The sequence below is a fragment of the Spermophilus citellus genome (genome assembly GCF_964194105.1).
Source record: "Spermophilus citellus genome assembly, chromosome: 11".
Classification (NCBI taxonomy): Eukaryota; Metazoa; Chordata; class Mammalia; order Rodentia; family Sciuridae; genus Spermophilus; species Spermophilus citellus.
The window spans coordinates 38,787,805-38,806,366 of NC_138192.1; the positions used below are offsets into that span (position 1 = coordinate 38,787,805).

Below are 18,562 nucleotides of genomic sequence, written 5' to 3' on the forward strand. Positions count from 1 at the left end.
TATGTGGTGCTGAGGATCGAACCCGGGCCGCACGCATGCCTGGCGAGCGCGCTACCGCTTGAGCCACATCCCCAGCCCCTCTCTGATGTTTTCTAACAATGTCCACTTGGAGTCTCTCCTGTGTACATGGGCATGCCATGTTTTCCCAAAATGAGAGCCCCTACATGCAGGGGACTTGGGACAATACCACACCTGGAAGGGGGCATTTTACCAAGGGATGAATAGGACCACAAGTCACATAGCCAGGAACTAACAGTCCTGCATTCCAGGGTAGATGGACACCAACACCTGGGCCTCTGTTATCCTGTCCCAGGGCTCTCTCTTGCTCCCATTCATCCCCACCAGCAGCTGTGGATCTCAGATGACATATATGAACCCTAACTGGTTCCAGAGTACTGCTTCCTGTCTACACTCTCATTTGTCCTGCAAAACCCCAGAGGAGGGTCTTTTCCATACCCCTCAGACCACCCCTCCTGGTACCACCACACACACTCAGGTCTGTCATTGTGGCTAGGGCAGCATCTCAACCCCAGAGCATAGGCATTCTGTGAACCTAACATGTTCTTTCCAAAACAAAAAACACACACAGTAAAATCTTACCAGGTAGGGAAAGAGCTAACTGTTCTTGAAAACGCAAGAACAAGAATCTTTAGAAATGAAAAACAAATACACCCAAAACATTTTACAACCACATGTCACCCCCAAGAGGGCCAGAGGTACGGGTCTCAATGTCATTTCTGTTTCTGGTTGGTTGGGGAGTTGGCTTGGCCTATAGTACCTGCTCCCCAAAGTGTGCCTTCTGTTGTTTTCCTTTTCAAATCCCTCAAACCCACGGCACACATGAGGTGAAGGGGGATCCCAGCTCCAGAAGCCCCCCCTCCATGATTTTGTGCTGCTAGACATCTGACCTGGAGACATCCTGCAGTCTTTCACATAGGGACTCAGCTCAGTCCCACAAGGTTTCAAGAGAAAGGGTGAGGACACCCAGGGAGGGAGGCCTCCTACCGTCTACCACCCAGCAGGGCAGAGCACAGACTCAGAAGCTGAGGGGCACAGGCCAGCGGGGCTCAGCCCCAGCTTTGCCAGGTTGCCAGCACTGCCTCTCACATGGCCCATCCTTCCAGGTCAGGAGGTGGACTCAGCCGTTCTTGTCCCAAGGACCACCTGGGAACCACCTGACCACACAGGGGAGGTGTGGCAGATGCTGGCCAGGCTGTGCTATAAGTTAAGTGCCCTCGTGGATGGGCTCTGCTGACCCTCAGCAAACCTCTCTGGTGCTCCCTTTCCAGAGCCAGGGGAACGCGGCCCAGTTCTCATCCTGCAGCTACTTGAAGGCTGCCAGATGTTTTCCAGAAAACCTGATGACGCAGGTCTGCGTGTGAAATTGTGCGTGTCTGCCCAGGTCTCAGAAGGCAGGCCACCCATTCTGAATCCTGTGGCTGCCATGCTCATCTGGGGATGGTCCTCCCCACCAGAGGGTGGGGCACGGCACGGCATAGGACTGGGCCAGGCATATGGGCTTCAGGACAGATAGATGTCCAAATCCTGGCTCCTGGTCCTCCAGGCATACGGACTCAAACTTCTTCAAACTCAAACAAGGTCTCAAACTTCTCTGGGCCATGACTTCCTTTTGTGGAAAACAGGCCACCCTTCACACACCTACTTTGCTGCCTTGGTCTGTTTTCCACTGCTACAACGAGACACCTGAGACTGAGTACTGAGTAAGAAAAGAGGGTTAATTAGCTCACAGTTCTGGGAGGTTTAAAGGCATGGTGCCACCTTGGATCTGGTTAAAGCCTCATGGTGCATGGTGTCAGGGTGGAGCTTTGAGAGAGATCATATGGTGAGACAGGAAGCTAGAGAGCAACTAGGGAACTAACCAGGGTCCCATGAGAACTACATCAATGCCTTCTGAGGGCAGTGACCCACCTCTTAAGGGTCCCACCATTTCAGCACCACCAAATTGGGACTAAGCTTTCAACATACAAACCCTTTGGTGGTGGTGGTGGGGGCGCATACGCAAGCAATATCCCAACTATATCAAGGGCCAAATGAGATAACCCACTCTTAAGTACTGCTGAGAACTCAGGGGACAAGAACAGTTCACCAGCCTCCTTATTTACCCCCATGGCCTCTTGCCCGGCTCCCTCCGATTCCAGGCTGCACCCCTCTCTAAGTAAGGGTGATGTAAACATCTGTGAGCAGGTGGAGAGGCAGCTGGGGTGACTGAAGCACAGCTGCCCCCAGTCCCCTAAAGTGCTGGGCCACCCCAATGGTGCCTGGGTGGGGCAGGACTTTGGAATAAAAACAAGATAAGCACTTTTTGCCGATTTAAGAAAGCAAACTTTAAACAAACCCACCACAATAATACCAACAAGGGTGCTGCTAAGATGGGTACTCCAATGCCATGGGCAAGAACTGGATAAGGTGTGAAATTTCTAGGTGTGAAAAGTAGGTTAACACTCACATTCAGAGCATTAAAACACTCAGACAATTCAACCCAGAAATCCCACTCCTAGGAATTCCCAAAGGAAATCAGAGCTATGTAAAATATCTGCACACAAGGATGTCCGTGGCAACATTCCTTACAGGAGCAAAAAAATTAGAAATCTGCACATTCAACGTCTGAGAGCCAACTGCAGAGCACAGAGAAGGGGGGATCATCTGCAGTCACTAAAAGTAAGTTTTGAATCACATGGAGCAACACTCATGGTGTGTAATTTACACTATGGTTTCAATTAGAGAAGAAAACGTACTTGTGGGAAATAGTATGGTTTCTCTTTTCTCCCTTGTACTTTCTTTCCACTTGCTACCGCAACAATAATAAAAAAGTGTGTGTGCGTGTGTGTGGCACGTGAAAGAAAGACTCAAGTTCTTACTGATAATAATGCCAGCCCCTTCCTCCTCCCTCCCTACTGGCCTAGTGGGCTCCAGTTCCAATATGGCCTGGACCACCACTGCCAGCCTCACTCCCAGAAGGGGAGCCAAACAGCTCAGATCTTCCATGGAGAAGGACAACCAGTTGAACCCATAATGTCCCTGCTGTTCCACTGGCCTCAGAGCCCAGGGTGGGCACTGTGTCCATCAGCAAAGGGCTCTGTGACTCAGGAGGAGACATGTCCTCAGTCCAGAGTTGGCCCAGGCTGAACACTGGAAGTGCCTAGAAGCCCTGGCTGGGCTCATCCTTGGACACAAAGACAAGAGAAGTGATAGTGCAGATGACCTCCTAACCAAGAACCAGCTAAGATAATGACAGTCTGCCTTCTTATGTGTCTGCTTACGAGGAAGGAAGGAGTTTTTTTGTGGAAATCTAATTTGGAATAGCTTGTCCTCAGATTCCCTTCTTCTCTCAGCCAAAGGCCTCTCAAGGCCATGTAGGTCTGGCCCCAGGTCCTGGTCACTGGCTCACGGTCACAGGAAACAACTGTCCCCATTGCAGTGGATGCCGGTTTTCTCCCTTGATCTCAAAGAAAGTGACTGTGAAGGCCCTTTAGAGATTGTTGAGTGCTGTAGGAATGCTCTGACCTAAGCCCTACCTGTCCTGGCTCACTGAAGGTCCCTGGGTTCTCAGCACAGCACTCAGGGACTCACAGGGAAAGGCAGGATGGAGCACAGATCCTGGAGGAAAATGTTCTGGTTGGTACCAACAAGAGGGCAGCACCTGTTCTGCACTGGGGCACACACAGCCAGTGCTCATGTGCTATGGATGTGCCAAGGTGGCAGATGGGAGTGCAGCTGAGGGCACTTAAGGCAACAGAGACCTAGGAACAGGAAGACAGGGAAGGCTTCCTGGAGGAAGGGGCATCTGAGCAGCAACTGAAGTCGGTGGAGTAACCTGGAGGACAGTGGGGGAGGTGGGTGCCATGAGGCACAGGGGGAGTTCAGGCTGGGCACCAGGTAGGTGCTGGAACCTGGGGTGACTTCAGGATGATGGAGGTGGGGCAGCACACAGTCAAAGATGAAGCTGTAGGCACTGACAGGACATGTCACTGATGAGGGACCACTGGTTCTACTGCTCCCATGAGGAAGCACAGCCCCTGAAGGAGGTATCACAGATACTAGGAGCCCGCTGCGTGTTCCCAAGGTGCCCTGCTGCAGAGAGGATGTGACCTGAGCCCAGCCAAGGTGGGCCAGAAGCCATTCTTGGTCCCCAGATACCCTCTGTGGTTCTTCCCAAACGAAGCCCAGATGATTTCAGGGACATTTCCGGGTTGACCCAGGCAAGATCATGACTGTATTTCCTCTAGTGACACCTTCAGGCAAATGGGAAGAGGAATAAGGGGCATTCTGACTACAGGTGCACCATTTGGACCCTCTGAGGTGACACCAGAGTGTGGAGTGCCAACACACTGACCAGAGTGGCCTTGGCCCTGGTGTCTGTAGGCAGCCACATCTCTCCAAGCTGGTCAGTGAAATTCTCTTTTCCTTCTTGGCTGTTTTCACAAGTGTCCTAGCTGATGGCAGCAGGCAAGAGCCCCCACAGTGAAGGGGACCACAAAGTGACCTGCCAACACTTTGCTTTCATACCTGTTCCTCTATCAAGGCAAGAAGCACTAACAACTGCTGGAAGTTCCAAACCATATTCCAGGAAGGAATTGAAAACCTGTCCATCTCCATTTGTCACCTGTGTGCCCAGCTCAGAGAAAGCCTGGGTGGACGCCGCATCATGGGGTGGCTGGGAGCTGAGCAAAGCCCACTTCCCCGTAACTTAGCCTACCTCTCTTAACCCCCCCCCCCCCCATATTGTGGATGGTGGCACCAGAAGTGAGGAGAAGAGGGGACTCAGGGCAAAGGTTCCTGAAATGTGCCTTTGTCCAAGCCCCACGAGAGTCCCGGAGGAGGCAGAGGAGAAAGAGAGGTCCCAGACCTAAGAGGGCCTGTCAGGGCTGGGGAGCAGGCCCACACCCTCCTCAGTTCACCAGCTGGATGGTTACATCCACGCACACAGAGCACGGGAAGGGCAGGTGAAGACAGCAAGACAGCAAGGGTGACATCCGAGTCCTCTGAAAACCCAGTGCTACTCAACACCAGTCATCCTGACATTGTGGACATTGCCCTACGCTCAGAGTGACCAGTCCCTGGGCAGGTGGAGGAAGTGCACCTTGGCCTCCACAGCACTGAGGCCCAGCTCCAGCCCTAGAGGTCCCTCAGAAAGTGACCTGGGGTGCAGCTGAGATGTAAATTTACAAAGCCAAGACTTCCTGTGCCTCCCCAGTCAGCTCATTATAAAAGCAATCTACCTAGATCTAGCCCTGGGAACAAAAATGAAAAGAGAGGGGAGGGAGAGAAGTAACATGGAGACACTGTCACCTGTTTGGTGGCAAGGCAGAGGAGGGCCTCCTGAGGGCCCTGGCAGCCCTGCCCCCATTCAGCCTCTGTGCTGCTGAGCCAGCGACTCTCAGACCCAGGGTTTGGTGGTCTAAGAATTAAGAGGCATCTATTTGACTTTGCACCCACACAGGCTTCCCAGGCAGGAGGTGCTGGGGCCTCTCTCGTGTAGCACCCGGGGCCCATCTACCTCACTTGCTCCTTCCACTCCAGGGTGGGAGGGCAGCTGGAGCCTCTTCCTCTGGGGCCTCCAGCTCTGGGGAATAAACTCTGGAGAAAGGAGACCAGAAGCCTCCCAACCCTGGGGGCTCACAGGGTTGCAGAAAGAGCACCCTGGTTGCAATCTAGGTAAGCTCACTTCTAAAGCCCCAGCCTCTTGGCAACCCCAGGACCGGTCTGCACACTCCCCTGGAGCTCTCCTACAGATAGGATTCAGCCTCCCGCAGGCAGGAATGTGTCCACCTGGGCTGGTGAGGTATGTCAGTGTTCAGCTCTGGAGCCTACAGCCCTGGTTGGTGGAAGGGTGGATGGCCACAGCTGCCAGGCACAGCTCTGTCTATAGCACAGTGCGGCTGGACCACGGGGTGTGGGGGGGTGGGTCCTGCACCAGGAATGTGCATCTGTGCAGGGCAGATTGGGCAGAAACAATCTTTCAGGACAGGCAGTTCTGTAACCATTAAACTAAGATCCCAGAACACCAATTCTTAGCTGCTGAGGGAGGAATGTGGTACAACTAAAGGAAAGTGGGAATATTCCCTCAGTTTCAGGATCCCTATTATCTGAAAATCTGAGAAAATTCACAGGAAAAAAAAAAAAAAAAGGACTCAGGGAAAGCAGTGTCATGGACCAGCCAGCTCTAGGCTAGCCGCATCCTTCCTGTAGGATCTCCCAAGCCCACCTGGGAGCCCGTACCTTTCTGACCCAGGAGTGCCTAGGAATATCCTGTCAGTCACAGGCAGGCTCACTGCATCCCCCCCCCCCCCCAATCTGTTTGCAAATTCAGTCCTAAGGAAGAGAAACAGAAACAAAAGGCAGGCAAGAAGGCTTCACTTCTGGTCTTTCCCAGCTCTGACATCTGGGGAGAAGGTCCCGTAGGTGCATCCCTGCAGAACGGGAGGAAAACAATCCCAACTTTATGTGCCAGATGCCCAGCACTGCCAGGGGATCTGTTATAAAGTGTTTTCCAGGAAACCCCCAGCACCCTTGTCCACACACAGGTCAGCCCCGGGTCTCTCAATCTTACACATACAGGGGGAAGGGGAGCCCTGACAAAAGGTGTCTGCTTGAACAGGTACTACTGGAACAGCTCACCCGCTCTAACCTGGCTGTGGGTTCCCTGGAAAGGGAGCCCCCAATTGGCAGCTTTTGTTTCTCTTTCTGGGCTGGGGAGGGCAGGTAGCACAGCCTTCTCCCCGCCCCCAGGCCCAGGTCACTCAGGGCCTTTGTTCTACCTGCACATACCGGCAGGCAGAGCCCACCCCTTCCCGGGCAGCTCCTCCCCACCCCGCTGAAAGCAGGCAGGCACTGTTGGGCTGGGGGCACCGTTGGGCTGGGGGCACCGTTGGGCTGGGGGCACCACAGGTTCAGGGAGAGGGACCTCACTTCTCACTCCACTTTTGGTATTAGAGGGACGCGGGGAGGTGAACTCTCCAGGTGAGCTGTATACACACCAGGGAACACGCTTCCCCTCCCAAAGACCCACCGGGCTGTGTGAGGCCAGCCTGGACCGTACCGTACCCTGGCGGATCAGCTCTCCTGCCGGCCAGCGGTGCACAGCAGGTGGGGCAGCCAGACCGCTGCAGCACGCGCTGACCCAGAAGGAAGTCAGGGCACCACGCAGCCAGGCCGGTCGTGGAGCAAAGACAGGCACAGAGATGTTAAGAGGGAAGTCAGAGGGAAGGGGTGACAGCTGCCAGAGCTGACGAGCTGGGAGCCTTGCGCGCCTCGCCTGCAGGTTGGAAAGGGCCGAGGCGAACGGGGGCCCCAAGAGGGTAGAGTTGGCCCAGCTCTGCCTGGCGGAGCCAGGACCCAGGCTCCAGGGCGCCCCGCGCGCTGAACATCCCCGCGGCCCTGGGTCCCGACCGCGCTTCCCGCAGCAGGCGCTCACCTGGGCGTGCGCAGCGCGGCGGGGTCGCGGCGGTCCAACACGCCGGGAACGCAGTTGGTGAGTTCGGTCCAGTCGGCGTGCAGCCCGCAGCTCCAGCCCGTGGAGAAGCGAGAGAAGAGCCAGGTCTCGCGACGGTTGGGTCGGTAGCAGGTGCACTTCTTCTGGCCGGGTCGGCAGTCGCAGGGCACCTCGAGGCGCACATTCTGCACGAGGTGTCGGCCGAAGGTGGTGCCGCCTGTCTTCTGGATGTGCAGGAAGACTATCACGTCGTCGCCCTTCATGTCGAAGCGCAGCGAGCGCTCCAGCTCGCGCACTGGGAAGTAGTACTTCTTCTCGTAGTGCGGGTCGGGCGTGGGGAAGAGGTCCAGGTCGTCGGGCGGCGCGCGGCCGCCGGGCGCGCCCAGGCTCAGCCCCGGGCCCGCGTACTGGTACAGGATGAGCATGAAGCACGCCGAGCCCGCCACCACCAGCACGAACTTGCTGGCGCGCTCAACCATGGTCCTGCCGCCGGCGCGCCGCCGCCGCATGTGTCACCATCGCCGGCGGCCCGGGCGCGGGGCGCGGGGCCTGGGAGGGCGGGGGGCGCCGGCGCAGCTGCCTCCGCCGCCGCCACCCGCGCTCCGGCCCGGCCCGGCTACTCGGCGCCCAGGCTGCCCGCAGCGGCGCGGGCCCCGGGCCTCCGCGGCGCCATGGGTGCTCGCTGACCGGCTCCGGTTTCCCGGGCCCGTCTCCGGCTTGGCTCCCGCTCGGCCGCGACCCCCCCGCGCCCCGCGCCTCTCGCCCTCCGCACCAGCCCGCTCTGCTCCGCGCCGAGAACGCTCTGCGCCGCCCCGCGCGCCGCCGCGTCTCCGCAGTCTGCCGCCGCCCCGCCCCGGCCCGCCCCCGGCCCGCCCCCGCGGCGCCTCTTGTCGTCGCCGCCCGCGCGGATCCTCGGCTCCGCCTATGGAGCACTGGGGGCCACAGGCCAGTGCTGGGCGCCGGGTTTGGTGTCTCTGGCGGTGAAGTCGCAGCCAGGAGGCGGGCAGCTGTAAACCGGGAACTGATTCCAGTCAGCAAGAAGCGTCGGGAGCGACTAGGGAGCGTGGAACCGAGGCCCGGGCGATCCTTCTGGGCCCGGAGCACTCAGCGGCAGCGCCTCTGGGGATTGGGTCCCCTGCTCCTCCCCAGGTCTGGAGGCACCCTTGTCCTCACCGGAGGAGAAGCCTTGACCTTGCATGCTGGGCACTCAGAAGTTCTAAATTCAAGAGGGCTCAGCTACACTTCGAGAGACCAGGGGGTCGGGAGCACCACGTGGGTTGGGGCGACTGAACTAGGGCCAGGAACTGAAAGGGAGGGTAGGGAGCCGACCCAGAGCCTGGTAAGACCCCTTCCTTGCTCCCTGCCCCCTGGGTAGCTTTGGGACCATCACTGGGAGTTCTTCTGTGAAAAGATGTTGAAATGTCTGCAGAGGCCTGCGGGCCAGTTTAATGCAGTCTCTTCTTGTTTGAAAAGAATTTCAACCAATGTGCATTTTTCGCCTTCATGTTTATACTCCAATAAAAGAAGTTATAAAAAGCGGAGCCAACATTTAAAAATTGTGAGAGTCCAGAGCAAATTCTAACTTCTTGATTTCATGGGTGGGTTGGAGGGTGTGATGGTGTCCTGGGTCCATCCTGTGTTGGGTGGTGTCCAGCTTGGGCCTTCCCGTTGGTGCACACCTTGCAAGATGGGGTCTCCAGTGGATCCCAGGATGGAAGGATCTGGTGTAGCCTGGTGCACACTGCAGCTCTGAGAGTGGGCCACACCCAGTACCCTGACTCCATGCAGAGGTTGTAGACCCTCCAAGGAGCAGGAACTGGGGTGGGGTGTAAAATGATGGTCCAGAATCTCACAGTGGCATGGGGAGCCTGCCTGGCCTGCCAGTGTGGCCTCTGGGAGTGAGTTTGACTGTCAGGCCTGGGTTAGATGTCCACATCAAGCTCTGCCATTTTCCATTCTGTTAGGGACCTGAGTGCAGGTGGGGGTCCTGAGTGCTTACAGCATGTCAATTATGTCTCAAAAACGCTGTTAAAAAATATGGTAGATCACACCAAGAAATCCTCAAGAAGGAAACCCAACTAAAAGGGGAGATGCAGTTTTCCAAAGGGATTGAAGGAATATCTGGTCCACTTAGAGGGAGGGGTGCAGGGCCCTGAGCACAGTATAGAGTGACCTAGAGGCTGGGGGGGGGGGTTGTCCTTGGTGAGATTCAGGACCTGAAAGTCCTGCTCATCTTATAATCTGCTTTAAAACTGTCCTTGACCACGGAAGCCTGGGGGCAGCTTGATCTAGCTTCTCCAGGGAGAATGTTCATTCTTGCTAGGAGTGTGTGTGTGTGTGTGGGGGGGGGGGAGGGGTGGCACAATGGAGCACAGCAGTGTGCCTGGTGCTGTCTGCTTCTGCCTACAGTCCCTGGACTCCATCTGTGGCTGAGGCCTGGGGAGTCTTCCTGCACAGGGCTGGAGGCAGCAGCCCAGAGCCACAGGGGAGAGCTGCCCTGTCAACCCACCAGGTATCCTTACCCAGATGGAGCACTTTTTCAAGCAGCAGATTGTAATTAAGGGTGTTCTGTATTGAGAGCTCTGGGTACCAGGTTCTTTCTTATAGCTGTGTCTTTTCCATCCTCATGAGCAAGCCCAAGTCTATGATACACATTTTACAGAAGAGAAAACTGAAGTTCCAAAGTATTACTATACTGGTTCTGGGGCCAGCCGAGCTTGGGACAGTTACCAGAAGTGGGATCCTGATTCTGGGCTGCCTGGTTCCAGAACCCTTCCCTTCCCTGGTGCTCAGGTCTGAAGTGGGGGACAGCGAGAAGGTCTAGAGAAGCCACTTCTCAGTGCTGGTAATAGTCACTGCTGCCAAGTGGGAATATGGTCCCAGAATGGTCAAGAGAAAGCTGGGATACTTCAGGAAGGCCAAGAAAACCTTCTGTGCTTGATCTGGGACCCACCCTGTGATGACCTCTTGGTCACAATGGGGAAACTGACTCCAGAGAGGAAAGAAGGGCCTGGTGTAGGGTCCCCAGTGAGTTGTTGCCTATGTGACAATCTGCAAAGGGAGCCAGAACAGCCTGACCCATGGAGCAATGACATCTACCCCAGAGGGGTTGAATCAAACTTCCTCCTTGCCATTGTAGCTAATTGGGACCAGGCACAGTGGTGCATATCTAAATCTCAGTGGCTTGGGAGGCTGAGGCAGGAGGATCGCAAGTTCAAAGCCAGCCTCAGCAACTTAGGAAGGCCCTATACAACTTATCGAGACCCTGTCTCAAAATTAAAAAAAAAATAGAAAGGACTGGGGATGTGGCTCAGCGGTTAAGCGCTCCTGGGTTAACCTGGATTGAATCCTGGGTTCAAGCTTCTGTACAAAAATAAACAAACAAATCCCGAAACCACCAGGGAAACCCAATTATTCAGGAAGCCCTTCCTTTCTTGAATTCTTTTAGAAGGAAGAAAATCTTCCTTGTTGGCTACAGGATTTTACTCAATCTTCCACTTTGACTTAAACCTGGCACATGCACCATGAGATTTCAGGGGGTGACGGGTGAGTTTCTAGGCTCTCAACATCAGGTCAGATGAGTCACAAGCCTGAGGTCAAGTTGCTTTACGAATCATTGAATACTTGAGAGCATCGTGGAATGTAGGTGCTAGCCCTCACTGCCTGGGCAGCTTTCTTCAGGTTGCTGCCTTTGGTGTTCACACATCCATTGAAAGGTTGCTGTGGATTTCCATTGAGATCATACAGGCACAGCCCGGGCCTGACAGTCAGTGGGTGCTTCTATTTGCGGTTTCCTTTTCTTTTTACCTGATTCTGCCCAGTAGCCAAGGTTCCCCACAGGTTGTATAAGATTGTATAGGACCATAAGGGAAGTGGTTTGCTGGAGGCAGTGCTTAGAGTGCATGCTTTTGAGAGTTGGGAAGAGTTATCGCTGCTCCTGGGCTCAGTGGCTATCTTGGTCCCCTGAAGACACACTTCATCAATTCTTTAATGCATTGTCTCTGACTTAATGTCAAGAAAAAAAAAAAAAAAGAGCACCGCTGGTGGAAAGATGTGATGATCCAGTAAAAGCAAGTCACTGTACGTTTTTGGCTCAGGAAAGTGCAAGGCGCGGTAAAGATTTCGACTTTAGGAACCGAACATTATTCCCTACCCAAGATGCGTCCTCAGAGTCTGAGAACCAGGAGATCAACGGCGGCGCCCCTCCCTCCCGGGATGCAGTCCCGCTGAGTGACGCGCGGGGGCAGCACGGAAGCCGCTGGCTCGCCGAGCGCCGAGCAGTTGACAGTGCAAAATTGGGGGATTTTCCACACTTGCTTCCCTGGTTCTCTTTCGGCCGGCTGCCCATTGTTGTTTCCGAAGGGGTGGAGGAGGGCAACCGCGTCTGTCCTCAGAGCCTCCCGTGGCGAGGCGGAGAGAGGGGTTTTGTTTGGGGACAAACTTTTAAAAGGGTCTCGCGATCTCGGTGGAATCGGAGTCCCCTGTAATTAGACCAGCCCTGGCTCAGGGTCCAGTGCTGACTCCAGAGGTGGGACAGTGGGGTTTCAAGCGAGGACCTATTGTGCCTCTTACCGTTTTCCCCTCCACCCCTCCAAGTACCCGCTGCTGTCCGGCCTCCGGCGGGGGAGCGGTCCTTCCAACTGGTGTCCCCAGCCTCCTCTTCCAGGGAGGCTTCCCTTGCGCAGCACCCCTGGCCAGGTGTCCCCTCCCCCCGTAACCCGAAGTACAGGGCGCCTTTCTCTCCAGCGGGCGCAGAAGCCCTGCCCAGTGTCTTTTCGGGGCCCCCAAGGGACACGTTCTAGTCGGACCCTTAGGGAAACGCTGGGTTGTCCTGTGGGTTAAAGGACACGGACTGGAAGAAACCACCAGAGGCACTGGGACGCCTGCTGTCCCCGCCTCCTCCTGAGCTTTTGAAGGGCCTGCTGTGTGCCAGGTGTGTGTGTGTGTGTGGGGGGGGGGCGGCGGTGTAGACTCCCTCCCCGCCACCGGAGCCATCCTGAATTCTAGATCTCCACCAGGTCAGATGCTGGGTAGGGGCTCCAATGACTATGTTCCCTAAGGGCAGAGCCCAGCCAGCGGAGCAGCACCTGCCACTGCCCTTCCCACGCCCCTGGCCGCCTTCCTATGCCTTGGCTCTCACTTTTCTTTGTGTTCTCTCCTGTTGAATTTAAAGGTCTCCTTAAATTCTTATAGGGACAAGGTGAGAATATAAATAGATTAATGAGAATCTGAGCAATTCAAACAAGGAGACATGGCCCTGGTCTTCCCCCTCATCCTGCGGTTGCAGACCATGGGGGACTGCACTGTGACCCTTCCACAGCCCTCCCCTGCTGGTTCTGGGCGACTGCTCATGGTAGCTGGCCACTCATCCCACTGCCATTTCTAGATCTCAGTGACTCCTCTGTCAAGTGGGGCCCAGGACAGGTGGGTCCTGCTGGGTGGGACCTGGCCTACTTCTGGGTCAGAGGCAGAATCTTGTGGTGGAAGTTCTGCGTTTAGGTCTCCACAGGGCCCTTGGGACTGAGTCGTGGGTAGGGTAGCTCCAGGCCCTGCAGGGAGAGTTCTGCCAGCTTGGTAAGGCGTAGCCCAGCGTGACCTTTTTGCTTGGAACTTATTCTGCAGGGCCATGCTTTGAGAAATTCCAGGACAGAGATTTGTGTCCTGGGAGGGTGTGTGTGGCAGGGTGGGATGGGGAGGGGGAGGTGACTGTGTGTAGATCCAGGATGTCCAGGGGAAGCTCCTGGATTTGTACAGTTTATTTCTCTGTCCAGAGGGGTCCTGACCCAGCTGGTATGTGGGGGCCACCAGGGAGGCAGTGGATAGTGTGAGAAGACAGAGGGAGGAAGATATCTTCTGGGGGTGGGTAGGGGCCCTGTTGAGGATTAAAAGGGATAGGCAGAGACAAGGACCATTGGGGGCACTTGCTGCTCTGTCCCCTACCCTGGCTTCCTGGAGCCACCTGGAGCCAGGGCATAGGTTGGGGGGAAGAAGGCCTCTATCCTCAGCCCCAGTGCAGTGCAGAGCCCTGGGGAAGGGCCATCTGGCAGCTTCTATTCACTTGGACTTGTGACCGGTTCACGTCTGTCCTCTGTTTCCTGCATGGTGGTTGTCCCCCCTCCTTCTCTGCCTGTGAAATTCAGGCCACCCTTCCTGGAAGATAACATCTGGCCCCCTTATCTGGCCTCGCTCTTTTTAACTCAGCTCATCTCCACTGACATTCAAGATTCACTCTCCTGATACATTAATGTCAGTTGGGACAAGTCAGTTGACTGCTCCCCACCCCCAGCTCCTTTAGCGCCATGGGCCAGGCTCCAGGGCCTTCATGGGGTCTGGGTCCTGGTGGGGGCACAGATATGGAGAACATTGAGGTGCTTTATGGAGAAGGCCTATGTTTCAGAGAGGCTCCCCAGCCTAGCAGGACCCTGGCTGTCCCAGTGGCACAGTGGGGAGGGGTCTCGCCTATCCTGAGCCCAGGCCTTAGTCTCTACAGCTGTTAGCCTGGCTGGCCATGATCCTTTCTGCTTTTATTGCTCCAAATAGCAACATTCCTCCTGTCCATTTCTCTCCCTTTCCTTCTTTAACTCTCCTCCTTGAAGGAGGAGATTTTGTGGTAATTAGACATTTAGGGGAAACCTGGCTCCAGCTCATCAGGGGCTTTGAGCTGCAGGAGGCGGCTTGTGTCCTTCTCTGGGTCCCCGAGGGATGACTGCGAGGTAGTTGGGCAGCCACCGTATCTCCTCACTCCACAGCTCCTGGGAACAGGGGCTGCACCGTGTGTGGTGCACTGGACTGTCCACCTGGCTCAAGACCCACGCTAGCGATAAGGCTCTGTTGTGGCCAGGGCAGCCGCCGTGCCGACTGGAAGGATGGAAGCCAGTTTCTGAGTAGCTAGACACAGGTTAGCTTTTCTTCAGCAGCAAGGATGGCATACAGCTCAGGCCTGCGGGGTCTGGGGACTGCCGCCCAGCTCAGAGCCTCACCCTCCTAATGGCCAGGGGAGTGCTGGTCTGGCTGGGCCTAGTTAGGCGGGGTCTCCTTTAAGCCACAGGGCAGTTCTTGGGAAGGTCTTTTTGCAGATGATGAAGCCAGCCTGGGAGGCAAGGTCACTGGCAAGGTCACGGAGCCTGGGGCTGCGCCAGGGCCTTTTATTGGGTATTTGTCCCCTAACTTGATATTTGGGTGACTGGGGCTTGGAACACTCCTTCTACCCTCAGGCGGGTCCCGGGAGGCCCACCTTGGCTGAGTGGTCCAAGGAAGAAGGTCTTGGACCTATCCTATGAGGTCAAGTGGGGCTGTTAGGAAAAGGGTGTGGGGTTCATATCTTAGCTTTGCCTACTAGCTGTGTAACTTACAGCCAATTACATAACCTCTCTGAACCGTCCCATGTTCAGGCACCCAGCCCTCAAGGAACCCAAGAACTGGGTTCTATGGCAGGACACATCCTCTGGCTGTGGTGCTTGGAGTCTCCTTGTCCGGCAAGGTTTGGGACTTCTGTGTGCCTTTCAGTTGCTCCCCTGGCAGAGCCATCCCTCCCCCTTTTTAATATTTATTTTTTAGTTACAGGTGGACACAATATATTTTATTTTTTAAATGTGGTTCTGAGGATCGAACCTAGTACCTCACGCATGTTAGGTGAGTGCTCTACCTCTGAGCCACAACCCCAGCCCCCCATTTCCCCGTTTTTATGGAAGTTTTTTTTTTTTTTTTTTAATTCTAAGACACCTGTCTCATTTGAATCTCCTAGTCCCGACATCTCCCTCTTTGGCTGGAAGCTTTGTTTGCCTGGGGTGGTTTTGGGCCTGCAGAGTGAGCCTGTTCAGCTTCTCGATTCCAGAATCAGGTGCTCTGAGTTTGCACCTGGCCATAGGCTTAAGAGGTGAATTTTGCTTGAGAGCTGAATATTTTCCAAATCTTCTTTCCCAGGGTGTCTGTGAGGGCGTTTCAGTCCCTTTGGGGCCTCTGGGTGGGCAGCCTGTGATCACAGGGGAGGCCTGGAGGGACACACATGGTGACTTCCGTGGTCGAGGTTGGGAGGGACTGAGGAGCCCTCCTAGGCAGTCCTGGGAACCTCTGTGGCGGGGATGGGGCCTGGAAGTTCCTGTGCCACAAACAGGGATGCAGAACTCAGAGACATGGGTTGGGGCAGGGGGCTGCCCCTGGGCCAGACTATTCCCCTGCTACCCGACTCTGGGGGGCTACAGCAAGACCCAGAGTCCCTTTAGATTTGGGCCTGGAGCCTATACCCAGTGCACACACCCCCAGGCTGTGTCTGAAACACTGAGCTGGATCCAGACATGTGGTGTCTGGGGTTTACTTTAAATGGTCTATTGCACCAGGGGCCAGGAACTCTCAGGAAACCTGATGGGCCGCTGGTTGTGGATGTTGGAGAAGGACAAGTGGGATCTTGATGTCACCGACTCTCCACATCTGTGTGAGTTTAACTTTTCGTAAACAAGAGCTAAGACATAAAAGAAATCCTTAGCAATTATTGGCTCAGACGGGGATCACCGGGTGGCATTACGTCTTCGGGTTTTCTCTGCTCACAATGGGATGGATGAAAAGCGGATAGACGGGAGCAGACAGAGAAAGGAAAAGCAATTGGTCCAGTTCGGATCCCGACAAGCTGGTGGTGACCCGTTTCTCCTGGTTCCTCCCTGCTAGGCACAGGAGTATCCCCTGGAAATGACCCCAGAGAGAGCCAAAGGAGGGTGCTGACCAGTGGAAGAGGAAGGTAAGCCTGTTTGAGACCTCAGGCCTGGAGGAACAGAGGCAAGTCAATTCACAGCCACACCTGGCAGAGGACGACGGCCTGGGGGGACCTGCCGTGCTGCCAAAAACACCAGGGGGGAGCCTCAGCAACTCTAAGGAGTTTGAGAATTGATGGGGTGAGGTGCAATGGCTGGTCCCCACCAGCAAGGATACCCACCCCACCCAGTGTCCCATCCCGGGAGTCTCTTCATTTCCTTGGACTGGAGAATCTCTCTGCCTACCTAGAGGTACCTAAGCCTGGGGATTCTGTGTCCTGCAGCCCCAACAGGGACCCATGGAAGGAATCGGGTAAGCCGTGCAGACCAAAATAGTGTCAGAAAGGCTTAAAAAATGAGATTGTTATTGGAACCACAGACCGCGAAGTGGATCAGGACCTGCTTGCTCAACCTAAACAGGGGGCTGACTGCTGAAGTCAAATATTTAATAATCCACTCAAGACTCCTAACATAATAAAAAAAAAGTCAAGGATACAATAAAAAATTCAGTCATTACACCCCAAATTGGGAAAATTTCAAGTTGAATTTGAAAAGAAAAATCAATTGATGCCAACACAGAGAAATGAATCAGGTGTTGGAATTACTGTTAGCCATCTGAGAAGCGCTTCAATAAGCAATTACAAATGCTCTTGGAACAAATTTATAAACTGGAAAATCTCAGCAAAAAAACCCCATAAAAGTTATAAAAATGATACCCCCAAAAATACAACAATGGAAAATTTTTTTTTTAAAAGCCAGTAGTACAGTGGAGATGGCAGAGGACAGAATCAGTGAACTTGAAGATAAACGATAGAATTTTCCCAATCTAAATAACACAGAATGCAGGGCTGAGGATCTGGCTCAGTGGTAGAGGGCTGGCCTGCCATGTGTGAGGCCCTGGGTTTGATCCTCAGCACCACATTAAAAAGAAATAAGTAAAATAAAGATATTTAAAAACAAACAAGATCAAAAACCAGAAAATGGACTAAAACCAAGCATGGTGGTGCACACTTATAACCCCAGAGGCTCAGGAGATTGGGGCACAAGGATCCCGAGTTGGAGGCCAGCTTTAGCAACTTATCGAGGCCCTGAGTAACTTAGTGAGCCTCTGTCTTAAAATAAAAAGGGCTGGGGTTGTAACTCAGTGCTTAGCACCCCTGGGTTCAATCCCCAGGACCAAAAAACCAAACAACAACAACAACAAAACCCCAAAAAACCCACCCCAAATCAAAACAAACCACCATCATCTCAACAAAAACAAACAAATGAACCAACCAATCAAACAAACAAACAAACAACAAAACCCAAATTGGACTTAAAGCAATGAACAGAATCTTCAGGACCTGTGAGACTCTAGCCAAAGATTCAACATCTATCTCACTGGAGTTCAGCTGGAGAAAGAGAAGGGGACTAAATGTGTATTTGGAGAAATAGTGAGTGAAAACATTTCATATTTCATATTTGATAAAAAGATATACATTTATGGATTCAAGAAGCTGAGTAAGCCCCAAATATAACTGCATGTCTCAGCACACTACAATTAAACTTCTGAAAGCTGAAGACACACACACACACACACACACACACACACAATCTTCCTATCAGAAGCAATACAGAGGGACTGACTCATGATAGTTTGACTTAGGAATTTTCCAATTTACCATGGTGTGAAAGTGATGCACATTTAGTGGAAACAAAACATCAAAACTTGAGTGTTGAGCTTTTCCTGGGCTAGTAATATGCCGTACCATGCCCTCTATACTTGATGCTGGGTATCGATAGTGAGCGTAGCCACCCGTCAGCCACTTAGTCATCAAAAATTCAATTGGCTGAGGTGGACTGGGCTATTAGGCTAAGGTGGGGGTAGACATGTGCTTTTCACTGGGGGATATTTTCACCTTAGGTGGGGTTTCTGGGACAGGACCCGACTGTAAGTGAGGAAGTATCTGTGCATTCCCTGCAGGGCAACAGCCATGTGAGTGGCAGGAGACCTGCTATGAGAAGCCGTGGGACAAATACCTAAGGAAAGGTTTCTTGTGGCTCAGCGGTTCCAGCTCATGGTTGGTGGACTCCGAGGCAGATGGATCACGGTGGAAGATGTGGTGGGGGCAAGCCGTTCATTTCACGGCAGCCACCAAGGAGAGAGAGGAGAAGAAGGAGAAGGAAGGGAGGGGAAAAGGGGAGAGAAGAGAGAAAGGAAGGAGCCCCTCCAGGACACAGCCCGAGTGACCTCCTTTCTTTAACGAGGTCCCACCGTCTACAGTTCCCAGGGATGACAACCAAGTATTAATCCCCCAGTGGACAGATCCACTGGGGAGCTCAGAGTCTTCAGAATCCAGTTAATAGCCCCAGTCTGAATACCACT

The 18,562-nt window shown here is 54.1% G+C and overlaps 1 protein-coding gene and 1 long non-coding RNA gene across 2 annotated transcripts in view; one reads left to right on the forward strand and one right to left on the reverse strand.

The window, feature by feature from the left end:
* The window catches only part of HS6ST1 (heparan sulfate 6-O-sulfotransferase 1), a 47,659-nt gene extending 39,386 nt beyond the window's left edge, over positions 1–8,273 (reverse strand). The window contains exon 1 of the mRNA XM_081260427.1: positions 7,436–8,273. Coding sequence (XP_081116553.1) covers positions 7,436–7,962 — 527 coding nt within the window. The 5' untranslated portion in view covers positions 7,963–8,273. The remainder of the gene's footprint in view (positions 1–7,435) is intronic.
* A 3,548-nt stretch (positions 8,274–11,821) lies between these two features.
* Positions 11,822–18,292, forward strand: LOC308631081. The gene is made up of 3 exons (XR_014018107.1): positions 11,822–12,386; positions 16,115–16,184; positions 18,161–18,292. It is a non-coding gene; the product is annotated as an uncharacterized lncRNA (long non-coding RNA).
* Positions 18,293–18,562: the final 270 nt, after the last annotated feature.